Source organism: Aspergillus luchuensis, chromosome 5, assembly GCF_016861625.1.
Source record: "Aspergillus luchuensis IFO 4308 DNA, chromosome 5, nearly complete sequence".
NCBI lineage: Eukaryota > Fungi > Ascomycota > Eurotiomycetes > Eurotiales > Aspergillaceae > Aspergillus > Aspergillus luchuensis.
This window is the reverse complement of record NC_054853.1, coordinates 5,803,130-5,818,037: the sequence shown is the minus strand read 5'-3', so window position 1 is coordinate 5,818,037 and position 14,908 is coordinate 5,803,130. Positions and strand designations below refer to the sequence as shown.

Below are 14,908 nucleotides of genomic sequence, written 5' to 3'. Positions count from 1 at the left end.
TTGATGATATTGACAATATTGGATTTGATGGAGTAAGAAGAATAAAATGAATAATAAGGGGGGTTGTGGAAGGGAGATGATACGTTAGTTATCACAAGGGAGAGAATAGTAGTGGTTGGTATACGGAGTAGTGGTGGTAGTGCTGATGATGGTGATGGAAACAAGGTAGGTAAATGGAGGGACAGGAAGACAGTCTGGATCGCCTTTCAAGACGGACGGACGATTATCAGAACAAATCGGAGATCCGAAAGGGAAGAGGGGGATAATAGGAAGGGATAGTCTAGTGGTCTAGTTAGTACGGGAGTAGTGCCAGATGCAACAAACACACTAGTAGATAACAGTCGTGAGGAGAAGAAAGAGAGAAACAGAGAGAGTCAGTCAGATGGGGCCAGAGTGTGAACAGAGAGGCAGCTGGGGATAAGCAAGCCGACAGGGATGGAGGCTCGAGCGGTCGGGATGTTCTCTGATAAATAAATGGGAGAGGGAATAATTTGAAGGAATCAAAAGGATCCAAGGGAACTAAATTCAAGGGTAAGAGATGGTCGAGTGGCAGTAAATGAGGCATTAATTGATCATCCATCCATCAACATCAGACACAGACAGCCTATCATCTTGTCAGGATCAACAGGCACAGGCACCACCACCGCATCCACATCAATGCAGTTGATTTCAGCCCTTCATTTATTTCCACATTAGTACTCCAAAATACCTATCAACTAGATCATATTTAGAGCTCTGCAGTAATTGACCAATAAGCCACCGGAGTGTGCTAACCCCAAAGTTGTTCCCATTGTGACTCTCCAATCTGCTTCCCCAGCCCATACTCCATCCACTGTAGCACTAAAGACAGCCACTGTCTCATCGCCCCCGACAGAATCAAGAACCCTGAACCACCACAAGCCCCAATCAACTCCATCAATTGACGTTGTAGACCCCTCCATTTAAACAAAACAATCCCCGTTGATCGCACTAGAATAATATACAGTCCAAAGAGTTGACCCCAGACAAATACCACGATGTCACTATGTATTAAGACATCCCGAAGAAGAAGCTCTTGGCTCTCCGCTCAGGCCACCGCTTAGAAAATCCTCCGCCGACTTCCATCTTCATCTCCATCTCCGACCTTCAATTCCTCCCAAACCACAACCACAACCACTGTCTCACCCACCATGACTCGCTCACAACCCCTCCTCACCCTCTCCCGGAGGTATCTCACAACTGCCGCACCCCGGACAACCACAACCACACCCATCCGTACAACCACATCTCTCCTCACCACCAAACCCACCACCACCAGCCTCCGCACCATCCAACACCAACCATGCCTCCGCACCACCACCCCCAGCATTCGTCCCTACCACTCCATCCACCACCCCTCCCCACCCCACGAATACTCCAACTCCCAAACGACCATCCTCTCCTCTGCTCTCCGCCACGTCCCGACCCACGGCTTCACCCGCGACGCCCTAACCCTCGGAGCCCGGGACGCCGGCTTCCTGGACGTCTCGGTGCAACTTCTCCCTCGGGGCGAATTCGACCTGATTCTCTTCTGGCTGGCGAGTCGTCGGGGTCTCCTCCGCTCCAAGGTGGAGAATGATGCGCTGCTGCAATCCCAATCCCAGCAGGGACCTCTGTCCGTGGACGACAAGATCAAGATTCTGATTATGGAGCGGCTGCGCATGAATGTTGAAGTGAAGGATAAGTTGCAGGATGTATGTTCCCACTCCCTATCTTCATTATAGTAGCGATACGTGTATATGCTAATTAATGATGATGTAGGCCCTAGCCATCATGTCCCTCGGCGAAAACATCCCCCTCTCATTATCCGAACTGCACGCTCTCTCAGACGATATCCTCACGCTAGCGGGCGACGCTTCCGTCGATGCATCGTGGTATTCGAAGCGCATGGCTGTGGCGGCCGTGTATGCGTCGTCGGAATTTGTGATGACGCGGGATACGAGCGCGGGGCTGCGTGATACCGAGGAATTTCTGACTCGCCGGTGGGCGGATGCAAGGGCTGTGAAGGATAAGGTGTCTGGGGTGAAGCAGTGTTTGGGGTTCTTGGGGTCGACTGCTGTGGGATTGGGGAGGAGTTGGGGGTTGAAGCTGTAGCCGGTACCCGAACCCTTCCAATATGTTGGGGAAGAGGGTATGGGGTGGTGGTAGGATGTACTATTATTGACATCATTTCTTTTTAGCTTGCTTTGCTTTGCTTACTGGTATTTACTTCCGGTGATACAATTGTACTATATTTACATTCACGTCTCTTTCAATGGCATCATACATATATACTGTACTATACAAGTCAATTAATAATCCCTCGCCCTCTCAATCTCCTTCACCCTCCCCTCCAACTTCTTCACCCACCCATCATCCCCAAACAACTCCCGGACTGCCTTCCGATTCGGCGCCAAATCCCACCACGGCTCACGATTCGCCTTCCCCTGCTTGCCCTCCACCTTGGCCTTCCGCCAATGGTTCCTCAGATCATGATCCCTCTGATTCTTAATCGAATGCAAGAGACCGCACGTGCGGCGATTCGGTTCCACACCCGTAACCTCCATATCGCGCAGCAGCGACACCACACCCGGCAAATCATGACATCCACGCCAATAGAAATAGATAAACTCATTATAAAGAGCCGTGGACCCACCCAGAACAGCCGACGCCCTACCCATAGACTTAATCGTGGCACGGAACTGACTGATCAGGTGAGATTCAGGATAATGCAGATTGAGAAGCTTGAACGCGACGAGGAGCATCTTGGGATAGAGTTCGGTGACGACCGGTTCAGTGGGAACGACGGGGGGAATGGCGAGGAAACTCTCCGAGGTAGATTCGTCCTTCACGCCCAAAAGACCCTTCTTCTCATCGTCCAAATGTCGCAGGATATTAAAGATCCGCTCCTTGCATACCTCCCAGATAGCGGTATCTCCGCGACGGTTATCGATAGCGTCCCAGAGCGCGGCTTCAATGCTGACGGACTCGCGCATGATCACAGCCTCGATGGCCCTATCCATGGTGATCTGTTTCGAGGAAATCATCTCCGCTAGCTCGTCGTCGGTGTATTCGCCTGTTTGGAGCTTCTCTTCAATGGCGGTGTTCTGTTCTCGCACGGCGATTTCGCTCTCCTGTCGCTCGGTGCGCGCTGCGCTGCGCTGGCGCTTCTCTTTCATGTCTTGCAGGACGGAGTCGAAGATCGCGGAGATCTGCGCCATCTCGTCCATTTCTTCGTCGCGGAGGGTGGGTTTCGATTCCGTTGATGATGATGCGGACGGTGTGGATGAGGTGAGCTCGGTCTGGGATTGCTGGCGGCGCTCGGTGCCGAGTTGTTCGAGCAGATTGCCGAAGATTTGCTTCTCGGTGCTGGTCATGGTGACGGGCTTTTGCGGAGCTGGTTTAGTGGGTGTTTGTTGCTGCTGTTGTTGAGTGACGGCCGCGGCCTTTTTCCGTAGGAAGCTCCTCCGGACTGGACGGGCGGGCTTGTCATCTTGTGTTGGTTCTGCTGTTGTTGTTGCTGCTGCTTCATGGTCCTGCTCGTTGGCGTCGCTGGAGGTCGAGTATTGCTGACGGAATGGAGGAGACAGGTATGCGGCAGTGAGGGTGCGAGTCTGGTACAGGAATGGGACGGACGAGTTGCGAGTCGCGAGCGCCAACCAGGATCGGGAGATTCGGGCACTCATTGTGTTTGACAATGCCGAATTACAGTCCGATATAAAATAGACTGTAAATACACGGCAACCTTCCCACTGATTAACAATTGGTGGTGACCGGTCTGCCGAAGTGAAGCTGAACCAGCCGTCCGTCGGAGAATCTCCCGCTCGGCGCAGTTTCTCCCATCAATTAGAACCACGTGACCACGCGGCGCTCCGAACGCGCCTCTGATCCGCGCGAGCAAAGTTATCCATCTGCGCCATTCAGCAGTCATTGCAGTGAGCAACACTCTCTACACAGACATTCCCCCTCTGTTAGAGGAGAGAAATCATTTAAAATGGGCAACGACGAAATCTCCGAATTCGAAAAGCAGCGCCTAGCCAACATCGCCGAACGCGATGCGCTACTTAAAAAGCTGACCATGGAGGCGCAGTCCTCGGGGCTATTCCCGCCGAAGATGCCCAAACCAGCAGCGAAGGACCAGTCGCGGACAAAGAAGAAGACCCCGGTCAAGAAAATCAAGGAGGAGACGCCGCAGCCGCGGCGCATGTCATCCCGACTGAGGGGCATCGCGGCGGAGAGCGAAGTCGCGAAGCGCAAAGCAGAAGAAGAGTACGAGGCGCGACAGGAAGCGGAGCGTGCGAAACGAGTCCGCAAGTCGGATAACTTCTCGTTCAGTGACATCATGGTGAATGGACAGAAGTTGCCTGCGGATGGATTGATCGGAGTGGATGTGGTGACCAAGGGTGTGGCGATACCGTATCAGCGGACGTTTGGCGATGATGAAATCCAGAAGACGACGGATAAGGATTTGAAGGCGTTGAGGAAGGAAATGAATGGATTGACGCTCTGGGATGCGTGGGAACCTAATCGTCTGTCTCCCTTCCCTACTACCATCTTCACATCCGACAATGTTAACAATCACAACAGGCATCAAATTGACCCCCGAACGAGTCTACGCCATGACCTTCCACCCGACAGAATCCAAACCCCTCATCTTCGCCGGTGACAAAATGGGCCACCTCGGCATCCTGGACGCCTCCCAAGAGAAACCCACCTCGATCAAACCCGAAGAAGACGACGACTCCGACTCCGAAGACTCAGACCCAGACCCCGTCCTCACGACCGTAAAACCGCACACCCGAACCATCAGCAGCATGCACATCCACCCCAGCACCCCCACAACCCTGTACACAGCCAGCTACGACAGCTCGATCCGCGCCATGGACCTCGAGAAATCCACCAGCGTGGAGAAATACGCGCCGGAATCGACCTCCTCGGACGAACCCATCTCCGGCATCGACATGGCCCTCGACGACCCCAACGTCCTCTACTGGACCACCCTAGATGGGGCCTTCGGGCGACACGACATCCGCACGGACCCCACAGCAACAGGAACCGTAACCACATGGCAACTATCGGAGAAGAAAATCGGCGGGTTCTCACTGTACCCGACGGCACCATACTACTTCGCGACAGCGAGTCTGGACCGCTCGATGCGACTCTGGGATTTGCGCATGCTGCAGAAGCCCAAGAGGAGCAAGAGAGGGGGTGGTGCTGAAGATGAAGGTGAAGGTCCCACGCCCGTAGGAGAACACTACAGTCGACTGTCCGTCTCGCATGCCGCATTCAACAGTGCAGGGCAGATCGCCACGTCGTCTTATGACGATACGCTCAAGATATACGATTTGAAGAAGAAGGGGATTTCGAGCTGGGATGTGGGTCATGCGGTTGGGGAGGATGAGTTGGGGCCGGATACGGTCGTGAGACATAATTGTCAGACGGGGAGATGGGTCACGATGTATGTTTTTATTATCCCCCCCCCCCCAACTTCCCTTTTCTTCTTCTTCTTCTTCTTCTTCTTCTTCTTCTTCTTCTTCTTCTTATAAATGCTCGGTTCTTTATTTGGAGGGGCGATTTATATGTGCTAATGGTAATGTGGTGACAGTCTCCGCCCCCAATGGCAGCAGAACCCGCAATCGCATATCCAGCGCTTCTGCATCGGAAATATGAATCGGTTCGTGGATATCTACAGCGGGGAGGGAGATCAGTTGGCGCAGTTGGGCGGGGAGGGCATTACGGCTGTGCCGGCGGTGGCTGTTTTTCATCGTAGTAGGAATTGGGTCGCGGGGGGTACAGCGAGTGGGAAGATATGTTTGTGGATGTAGATTTATCGTTATGAGGGTGTGGGGAGAACTGGGCAGGGGTTGGTTGGATGTATGTATGAGATCGGAGTGGTTTTTTAGCATTGGTTTGGTAGTATTATGTAGTATATTCAGGCGCAGCATTAAGCGGTACTCAAGTACAAGTCTAACAAGGTGGAGTTACTCATTTCATCTATGCCCAGAGGAAAGGTAGACGCTATTTACACAACAATTGCAATTGTAGACTGGCAAAAAAACACCCCCAAGAAGGGAGGGGCTTTTCCTGCCCACAATCCATACATCATCCATGGAAGATCATATCCGGCACTCTGCTCACAGGATCTCTTGTTTTCCACGTAAAAACAGCCATCAGAGCAGGGTATCAACACCATGACAAATGCTTTCCAAAATAAAACCAGCAGAAGAGGGTGGTAGGAGAAACGAACGTTAAATCATGGGCACATGCGGTAGGAGAAAAGGAGAAGAAATATAATCGCAGAAATTTACACCAGAAGATGCAGGGATCTCAATACATGAAATCAAGCTCTCATGTTGTACACAGAAATGGCTGCCCGCAACATGCACGCATCACCGCTGCAAGAGCTTCCCCGATGACATTCATGGGGCGTAGAGAAGGCGGGGCAGCCGTAGAAGGTAAAATAATTCTGTCTAAAGCCACAGATGTGGGATAGATGCTTGGAATCGTCATGGTCCAGATAGGCCATGACACCACTGCACAAGTTCAAGAGCGAGGCAAGCCTAGGTATTACCCAGGCGACTTGGGCGTCATAACTCGTTGCGCTGTTCCTCACGCGAATGCTGAGCCTGTTCCCGATCCTTCGCTTTGCGGCGAGACGGGGGCACGAAATCGAAGAACCGGTACTTGCTTGTTGTCTCCCTGGTGATGCTAGATCTGCGCGATTTCGAGGGTTCGGGGTATTCAAGCGAATACGTGGAAGAGTTCTTCGAACTGCCGGTGCTGTCCCTGGGATCTGCCCATCGTGGTATCGAGAAGGGGACTCTACTTTGGTCCCAGGTGGCAGAAGAGGAACTGGGAGGCGTGTCATCCTCGGCTTCAGGAGCGTAATCGGTAGATCGACGCGGTAGAGAGGGCCGTGACGCGAAATAGCCGATCGAATTGCGATGGCTGCCCGTAAGGGACGTCGACCCTGCGATAGCTGCCTCTGTGGCTGGGCTCGTAGGCTTGGAGCTGTCTTCGTAAAAGGTCACCGATCGTTCCATGGCATCGACCAGTTCCTCCCACTTGACCTCAAGGCCTCCGTTTGGACGCTCTGCCTGCTCGGCTCTGCTCAAACATTCCTTGGTGCGTTGGTGCAGACGAACGGCCATTTCATGGAATTTGCTGACGGCTGGGTCAATCTCCTCCATTTCCGCCAGGCGCTCCGGTGCGATTTCGAGCCATATACTGATGAGATTGGCGAAGCTTCGCGCGTGATCAATGAGGAAGGGTAGACTAGGGAATCCTTCGCGGGATGTCGGGGGCAGACGACCCAAAATCTGTATGGGGGTGGCATAGGAGGGTGTGACGATAGGTGCGGGACGGTCGGCAGGGATAGCACAGATCGAATCGACGAATTGCTTGAAATCGGCGCGGTTGCTGACCAGAAACTTGTTCATGGGTTCCATCCAAGGCTCCTTGCTGCCGAAGGTAGTCATGTTGGCCAGGCCCTGCAGGGCCTTGGCGATCAGCGTCAATGTGCGTTGGGCGCGGGGGCGGGGATGATCTGCGCGCATTAGAAACATGAAGATCAGTGGGATGGGGAAAAGAATAGCTACCTTTGAGCAATCCAAAGAGTTTGGGATTCAGGATTGCTGGACAAAAGAACCGCAGAAATAGGAAGCCCGACACACTACTGTATGTGACTGACCGAAGGAAATCGCCATAGCGGTCCTCGGCACAAGCTCGGATGTGCCGAAAGATGAGCCTCAACTCGGCCGGGCATCTAGATGCAGAGCTTGCAATCGACTTCCAGACCCCTGTACTCAGGGAGACGAGGTTCCTCCAGTTGCGTTCGAGATCATCCGATCGATGTACTCGGGAAGGGTCTACCTCGCACTCCGGGTCGGTCTCATCGATATCGCGAAGTCGCTCGCCAATGGTTTCTTCCAAGTATTCCTTGCCTAAGCGACGCATGTGGTAGTCAAGCGCCTTGGTGAGAAGCGAATTTCCTCGAAAAAGCAGGTTTGCCTCGACGGTAGCAGTACGGCCCATGTCTCTCACAAGGACTTCTCTTTCTTGGCCCGACTCCCGGGAATCGTTGGAGTGAATCCTCGTGGTATACCTCAGTCTATTCGCTGTCGATTCTTTGTGCAGCCCGTCAATCTCATCCTCAACCAAGGCTGAGATCCACTCGACAGTCGTGCCGGACACCTGGTAAATATTTAGAAGAGCTTCGGACAACTGATTCAGCTCCGAGGACATGACTTGAGACATGTTGATAGTGAGCCCATTGGTGAACGAATGTAGGATTTCCGACATCGGCGTGTACTCGTGCGACATCAGAACGACCGTCTCCTCCATCCGCGCTCGCATGAGCATTTCACCCACCGGCTGATCTTTATCATCTAAGATCGGCCACCACTTTTCCGTTTCCACTCCAGGCTGTAGATCGTCCAATTTCAAATCGACTCTGCCGAACGTAGCATCCTGGGAGGAGAGCTCAACATCGTCTAACAAACGTGCCGGATTACTATGGTCCTGGCCATAGGAGCCGTGTGCGATAAGCGTCCAATCCTTCTGTGTCGGGCTGATCGTCTTTACTAGAATCGATACTTGCGACAGGACAGGTGGAAGGTCACTGAAATTAAAATCCTCTCGCCAAAACGGGTTGGCTGTGCGATACTTGACAGCAGTTTTGGCACGGATTTCCCCATCAAGAAGTACTTCTGTGTAGTAATCGCTCACGGCAGATGTTGGGGTTGAATTGCTATGTGACCGTGACTGCTTCCGGCTTCGAGGGGCCTTCTCCGCAGCCTTGTTTCGGAGCAGCTTAGCTTCCGTGACTCTCACATTGAGCATGCGCTCGATTCGGAACATATCTGCCATGGATGACGCAGCGGCGTCGGACGGACTCTTCGGGTCATCTTCGGCACAAGTTTCGGGCCCATAGAGCTCAGGTATCGTAAAGGCGCGCAGGAGCACGAACCATACCTCGAATAGGACTCGACTTTCCAGGGCCAGATATACTGGTCGAGTGATGCCGGATGCAGAGTGCACGGCGTATTGAGGATAGATGGCGATGCAAAATTCATCTTCCAAGACCGAAGAGTGCAATTGCTGCACGGAACAGCGGGAGAGTTGCGAAAGTTGGATGCATGTTACAAGGGTAATGTCGGACTCGGTATACAGCTTGAAGGCACCATTCTCTTGCAACGTACAGCTGACTCTCAGCCACGAGGAGGAAAGAGCTCTCTGTTGGCGATATGTTGACACTCGGCGGCCAGAGGAAGGTCGAACACCCGACGCACTGGGCCTGTCCCATAATAGCATCTTGCCAACTTTGATGATAGCTGCCTCTTTTTGTACTGTACTTTCGGAGTTTCGCCGGCGCTCGACCAAACGGCGGTCACCAATTGCCACCGACTGGGGCTTTGTCATCTTGTTTTGGACGCCCTTGGGGCGGATTGGCTGCCAGCACAACAAAGCAGCAAGCCAGGAATCGAATGTTTCGCTCACATGGGGTCTTAGCTCGACACCGAGTCCTGAAGTGAACGTGGAGACGCTGAGGTAGTTCGTCCGTAGTTCCGGATCGACCAGCGAGCGAACCTGACAGCCACGCAGATCAGGAATCAAGGTCTTGGCCAGTGCGGGCTCCCCCTTGGCTTGATATATTAGACTGCCCGTGGCGACGTTGATGGCGCAGTAGCCCGAGGACCAAGCCGTTGTTGATGCAGTCCGAAACGAAAGAATGCCGTGCATCCTTCCACAAGTCGTTTTCATAAGCTGCAGGATTTTGGACGCATCGGTAGTCGACAGCGCCGAGGGGGTTTGATTGGCCGATACGCTCGTCACCAAGCTCGAACCCCCTGGGGGCTTGCTTGACCGTTGGCGGCCAAGGGAGTGACTGAAATAAGTGGGGGACTGAATGGACGGAAAGCCAATAGATGACGACTCGTCCGGGGTTTTGGGTTGTGGCACTGCGGTGTTGATAGATCCCAGGCGATTCCGGGCTCTGAAAAATGTGTTAGGGGAGATCTCGCTGCGCTGATCATCTAGGGTGGTGGTCCGTGACCGTGCACGCTGACTTTTCATCTCCACATGTGTATCTTCTTCGTCGCCTGCCGAGTGGTAAGAGTGATAGTCGCGACGGGATTCTCGATCGGAGGCTCTTGTCCGGGTGGCGGGGCGAGGGGAAGCTGCTGCACTTGATGCGAGATACTCCGCCTCCGAGGAAGGTGAGTGGTTGCCAGCCTCAGAGTCTGGGGTGACTGTTCGAATTCCCGTGTCCCTAAAGCTATCGGGATACACCATCCCGTGCCGGTCCTTGGAGGAAGACTTCTTGCTGGGCCGCCGTTCCACAGGACGACTGTATATTCCCTGATGGACAGAGTTCCGTTTGAATCCACTTGACCCTTCCGGCTCCATCTTTTCTTTCCACCCACGCACGACGGAACCGGTAGCAGCGACACTCGGGAGAGGTCGCTACAAAGCACACGGGACGCAGGCAAACGGGCGGAGACACATAAACTGGTGATACACTGCGGGATTGTTACCTTGCAGCACGCTGACACCTAACGTACGCTGCGCAACCGTCCTCTGACAATTGAGGGTCTCTTTCGTCCAATGGGTCGCTAGCTGAACGCATGGAGTCCGGGGTGAGGGAGGGAGCTAGAGTCGCACATTCGGTCGAGGCCGTGGCGTTTTTGGTGCTAGCGACGGTGAGAGGAGGCGGGAGGGGGGGCGGTCGCAAAACGATTGTTCGTTCAGGGGAGGGGTGTGGTATGGTGGTGATTCGACGGACGTGACGATGATGGCGGTGGCCGTAGGGGGACCAGTGAGCGAACGGGAGAAGCGCAGGCAGTTGTGGACGAAAAGTACAGAGCGAAAATCGCTAGTAGGCGCGGCAAGGAACCAACCCTCCTATACTCCAAATACAGCCGCGATGTCGCTGCTAGAAGGCCATCGTCGGGTATGTTAGCTCGATGGGAAGGAAGTGATGATGGGAGGAAGCGGGTTTGAAAGAACACAGCAGTAGCAAGCAGTGGGTGGTGGTAATGGGTGGTAATGGGGGTGGTGGTGGCAGCAGCAGCAGTTCGGTGGATAGATCGGTCGGCACAAAGGTTTGGTTCGACCAACCGCGGCGTGATATCATTGGAAATTGACACAAGAAAGCTTGAGGGGAAAGAATAGACGCACCTTCATGCGCTAGAATTGATCTAATAGTCCTGGTAGAATAAAACAATCCCCTCCTTTGCTTTTATCTTGTTCTGAGAGGGAATTCAATCCGTAATCTCGGGGGGGAGGGGAGGAACGACGACTAGGGAGAATGGGAAAAAGGTGGGATAATTGGTTCGAATGATTGACGGATTGGTGAAGCCAATTACCCAGACGACGTGCGTTGTGAAAGCTGCAGATCCCGCATCAGCATGGATGCATTTTCTGTACGACAGACGGGGGGGGGTGATGTCTGGTCTAGTCGGAGGGGGCAGTGTGAGGGAGAAGGTGTGGTAAATGGTGGTGTTGAGAAGGTGGGTGGAAGTAAGCGAGGGACCAGAGAGGGAAAAAGAGGGAGAAGGTGGAAAGTCAATGATCAGCTGGGAAGAAGGGCGAGGGATGGAGTCAGTCCGCGACGGAGGGAAAGCGGGAGGCGGTGTTGAACTTCGTGCAGCTGAAGAACAAGCGGGCCGGGGGGGAAAGTGGGAAAATTAGGACACAAAGAGAGGAAAGGAGATTGGAGATTGAGAGGAAGCCAAAGAAACGAGGACGATGATGATACTACTAACGAGTTCCTGACTCAGGTATATCAATGACCTTTGGGGAGAGGGGGAGCAAAAACAGAACCAAAAGAATTAAAAAATTAATCTCTCTCTCTACTTACGTTTCACTTGGGATCAGGGATACTGAAAGGCTAGAAGAGTTCAAGTCGAGAGGAAAAGCTGGTGATACGACAATGGAGAGACCCTTCCAACTTCCAGAATATGCAGGGGAATTTGGACAAACGCCCGATGATCTCTCCGATTGATGATAGTAGAGGTAATAGTGAGTGATATCAGTAGCGGAGGAGTATTATAGAGTAAGTAGGACACGGCACTACGTGGAGTAAGGCAGACAGAGGCAGGCCTACGAGCCCTTCTGGTTCTTTACTACCCTGGGACGAAGGCGTTGGTGATTTTTTGGTTCCGAATTGACGGGGTAATTGGCAACACCGGTTATGGAGTCATTGAACCACTCATTGGACTTTCTCCCCGACCAATCGATCAATGGCCTGATGTTGACCTGCTTGGTTTGTTCTATATGCAAGTTGACCCTATATTTTTATTTTACTATGAGCAAAGCAAAAGAATGAAAATTGAAAAATAGCGATTTTTCTTCAGTCGTCAATTGACCGGGCTAGTACGAGTGGAATTAGATCAAATAAAAAAAAAATAAGAACAAAACCTTAAGGAATGAGGAGGGTTGAACGAAAATTTAAGCTGAAATAAGGAAAAGGGAAAATCGACGGAAAAGAAAAACTGTTGGGTTCAGGCTCTGGGGCTGGGATCCACTTGATGATGGAAGGCGTGTGTGTCTTTGAACCTCCTATTTTCCCAGTCTTCCTGACTAAGTAGTAGGTGGTGTGTGGTTAAAATGACTGACTGGCTGCAAACTGGCTATAGGGAAGCACGGTGCAAAAGCATTGGCTTTATAATAAGACATTGATTATAGTTAGTGCCACTGCATATGATCTTCCTTATGAACACGCTCCTCTGCACACACTCGAGCCCATATATGAGGCGTTGTTTCAGGGAGGTCATATTCAGTCCCGGCTTAAAAGCAAGCCAGGCTCTTCTTCCTTTGAGCCGGGAATGAGTTCAACCCAGTCTCTTTCTATAGGAACGGTGTGCAATTGAACTCGATCGCTTCACCCGACCCGATTCCCATGACCAATCTATGTTATGCCGAGACACTAGGGACAGATCAGCCATGTAGGAACTAGGAAGTCGTACGAGGTACGTATCTTTGTTCTCTGGCTGAAGAAGCGGGTCAAGGATGGTCGATTATCAGGACCTTCCAGAAAGGTCGACGAACGCACCACCTCTGGGCTAATGTACAACCAGCCCCGATAGTGGTAAATTACTTTTGTTTCCCGCTTTTTGTTTCTGTTCTACCCCGATTACTTCTGCTTTGCGCGTGCTCTTGCCTTCTTTTACCCTTTTCAGGATTTGACTGATCGACTCGGTACCTTGTGATGGTTCTTTTCCTTCTTCCATCGGCACCGAAGAAGTCGTACAGAATCAAATCGTGGCAGAGATGGTCGTACAGTAATCAGGCAGACCATATTCCAGAACAGATCCCAACAGGGTACGGCAGTCAGATCCGAGTCACTAATGATTATCGCCACTGGGATCCTTCCCGCCTCCCCTCCCCTGTAGTATTACCCGACGTTAGATTGCATTTATATTGCAATGGCTGCTGGTGTACTCCGAAAGCAGTAAGCACAGTGTAGTGGGAGTTGTGGCTACTAACCACGCATGACTATGCTCACGTCAACGGTGTGCAGAACGCCATCTGCCGCAATTGTAGCCTAGTTAGTTGTCGGCATCCCGCCGTCACTAGACAAGCCATTGCCCAGCCTTTAGCCAGACTATTCATTGGCACTACTGGATAGAATAATTTTGTAGTAGTTGTTATCGCGGGTGTCTTCCAATTTAGCCAATTGATCCCAGAACCGGACGGGGAGAAAAGCCACCGCCAGTCATCAAAAACCACAGCGCAGTATCTATCTATTCATAGGTTGGCATTAACCTTTGAAGGACCAGGCCGAAGAAGGAAAGAGTAACTCGGTCTGCGGGAGAAACACAACAACTTCAAGTCCATGGTACGGAGTACAGTCTTCACTCAAGCGAACGTTTCACCAATATGTGGATCATTCGGGAAATCATGGACCTCATCGAACCATATATAGGGCAGCCAACGGACACCTGGTCAACAATCCCACTGCAGCTGGAGGATGGGGAATTCTGGAGGACAACACTTCTATGTCTTGGGTGGGACAAAGGGAAAGAAAACGCAGCCAAAGACCAACGATACACCACGTATGTTAGACTCTTGACTACTTACCAGTGAGGAAGGAGCCCCTGCCGGGCACTGGGCAAACTAGCAAATAGAAAGAGCTTCGAGAATGGAAACCCACCCCGCACGAGCCACACCGGCGCTCAAGCATTGCTGGCGCTGGAGCCAATCAGTGGTCCCCATCGGCGGCCCATCCCGTCCAGCATCCCACTTGGGCCTGACTCGTGTCGTCACAGACTCACCGGCCATGACTCGGCCATCCCATCATGTGACATGCAGCACGTAATCATGCTCTTTTTGGAATTTTCCGCATTAACTTCGTTCCGAGCTTCATCACATGATTGTTTATTTCTATGCCTTAGGCTTTAATGTGATCGGCTCAGGCAGCGACGAGTGAACTGCTTTACCGCTTCGGAGCAGCAGGACTAGTGCTATCGAGGTGACTGATTGACTGACCGCCTGCATCATCGGAGCTTATCACGAGGCGGTCATCAGCTCCTCCTCCAACCCCCCGGGACTTGCTCCTGATCCTACCGACCAAAGTCAACCGACCTCCTTCAGTAGATAACTACGAGGTCCATCGGCTCATCGCTCATCATCTTCTTGACTTTCTGATCGAGTCAAAGGCAAACTGATCCTGCTTCGCTCATAGACTCTTCCTCTTTGTACTGTTCCAGGCGGAACAAGTCGATCCTCGCTCTAGATTCCCGAACTACTACCGCCCTTTCGGGTTCTGAACCATCCCGAGTGTTTTTCACTATATATCGTGTTTACCCTAGCTGGATGGCCTTGAAGTGACCTCGAACACGGCTTGACGGCCGTTCATAATGTACTGATGATTCTATTATCTACTTCTTCCTTAGTATCTTAGCCCAAG

At 52.3% G+C, this 14,908-nt stretch overlaps 4 protein-coding genes across 4 annotated transcripts; 2 read left to right on the top strand and 2 right to left on the bottom strand.

Moving 5' to 3' along the window:
* Positions 1–1,169: 1,169 nt before the first annotated feature.
* Positions 1,170–2,112, top strand: COQ9 (uncharacterized protein; the record flags this gene model as incomplete). Its single annotated transcript, XM_041691891.1, has 2 exons — positions 1,170–1,712; positions 1,780–2,112. The coding sequence occupies 2 exons, from the start codon at positions 1,170–1,172 to the stop codon at positions 2,110–2,112; spliced, it is 876 nt and encodes a 291-aa protein (XP_041545330.1).
* Positions 2,113–2,309: 197 nt separating this feature from the next.
* AKAW2_51908S (uncharacterized protein) lies at positions 2,310–3,683 on the bottom strand (the record flags this gene model as incomplete). The annotated part of the gene is made up of 1 exon (XM_041691889.1): positions 2,310–3,683. One exon carries the CDS (start codon positions 3,681–3,683, stop codon positions 2,310–2,312), a length of 1,374 nt encoding a protein of 457 aa, XP_041545329.1.
* A 308-nt stretch (positions 3,684–3,991) lies between these two features.
* AKAW2_51907A (WD domain protein) lies at positions 3,992–5,822 on the top strand (the record flags this gene model as incomplete). The annotated part of the gene is made up of 3 exons (XM_041691888.1): positions 3,992–4,526; positions 4,585–5,455; positions 5,603–5,822. The coding sequence occupies 3 exons, from the start codon at positions 3,992–3,994 to the stop codon at positions 5,820–5,822; spliced, it is 1,626 nt and encodes a 541-aa protein (XP_041545328.1).
* A 762-nt stretch (positions 5,823–6,584) lies between these two features.
* Positions 6,585–10,404, bottom strand: AKAW2_51906S (GTPase-activating protein BUD2; the record flags this gene model as incomplete). The annotated part of the gene is made up of 2 exons (XM_041691887.1): positions 6,585–7,543; positions 7,596–10,404. 2 exons carry the CDS (start codon positions 10,402–10,404, stop codon positions 6,585–6,587), a joined length of 3,768 nt encoding a protein of 1,255 aa, XP_041545327.1.
* Between the last annotated feature and the right edge of the window lie 4,504 nt (positions 10,405–14,908).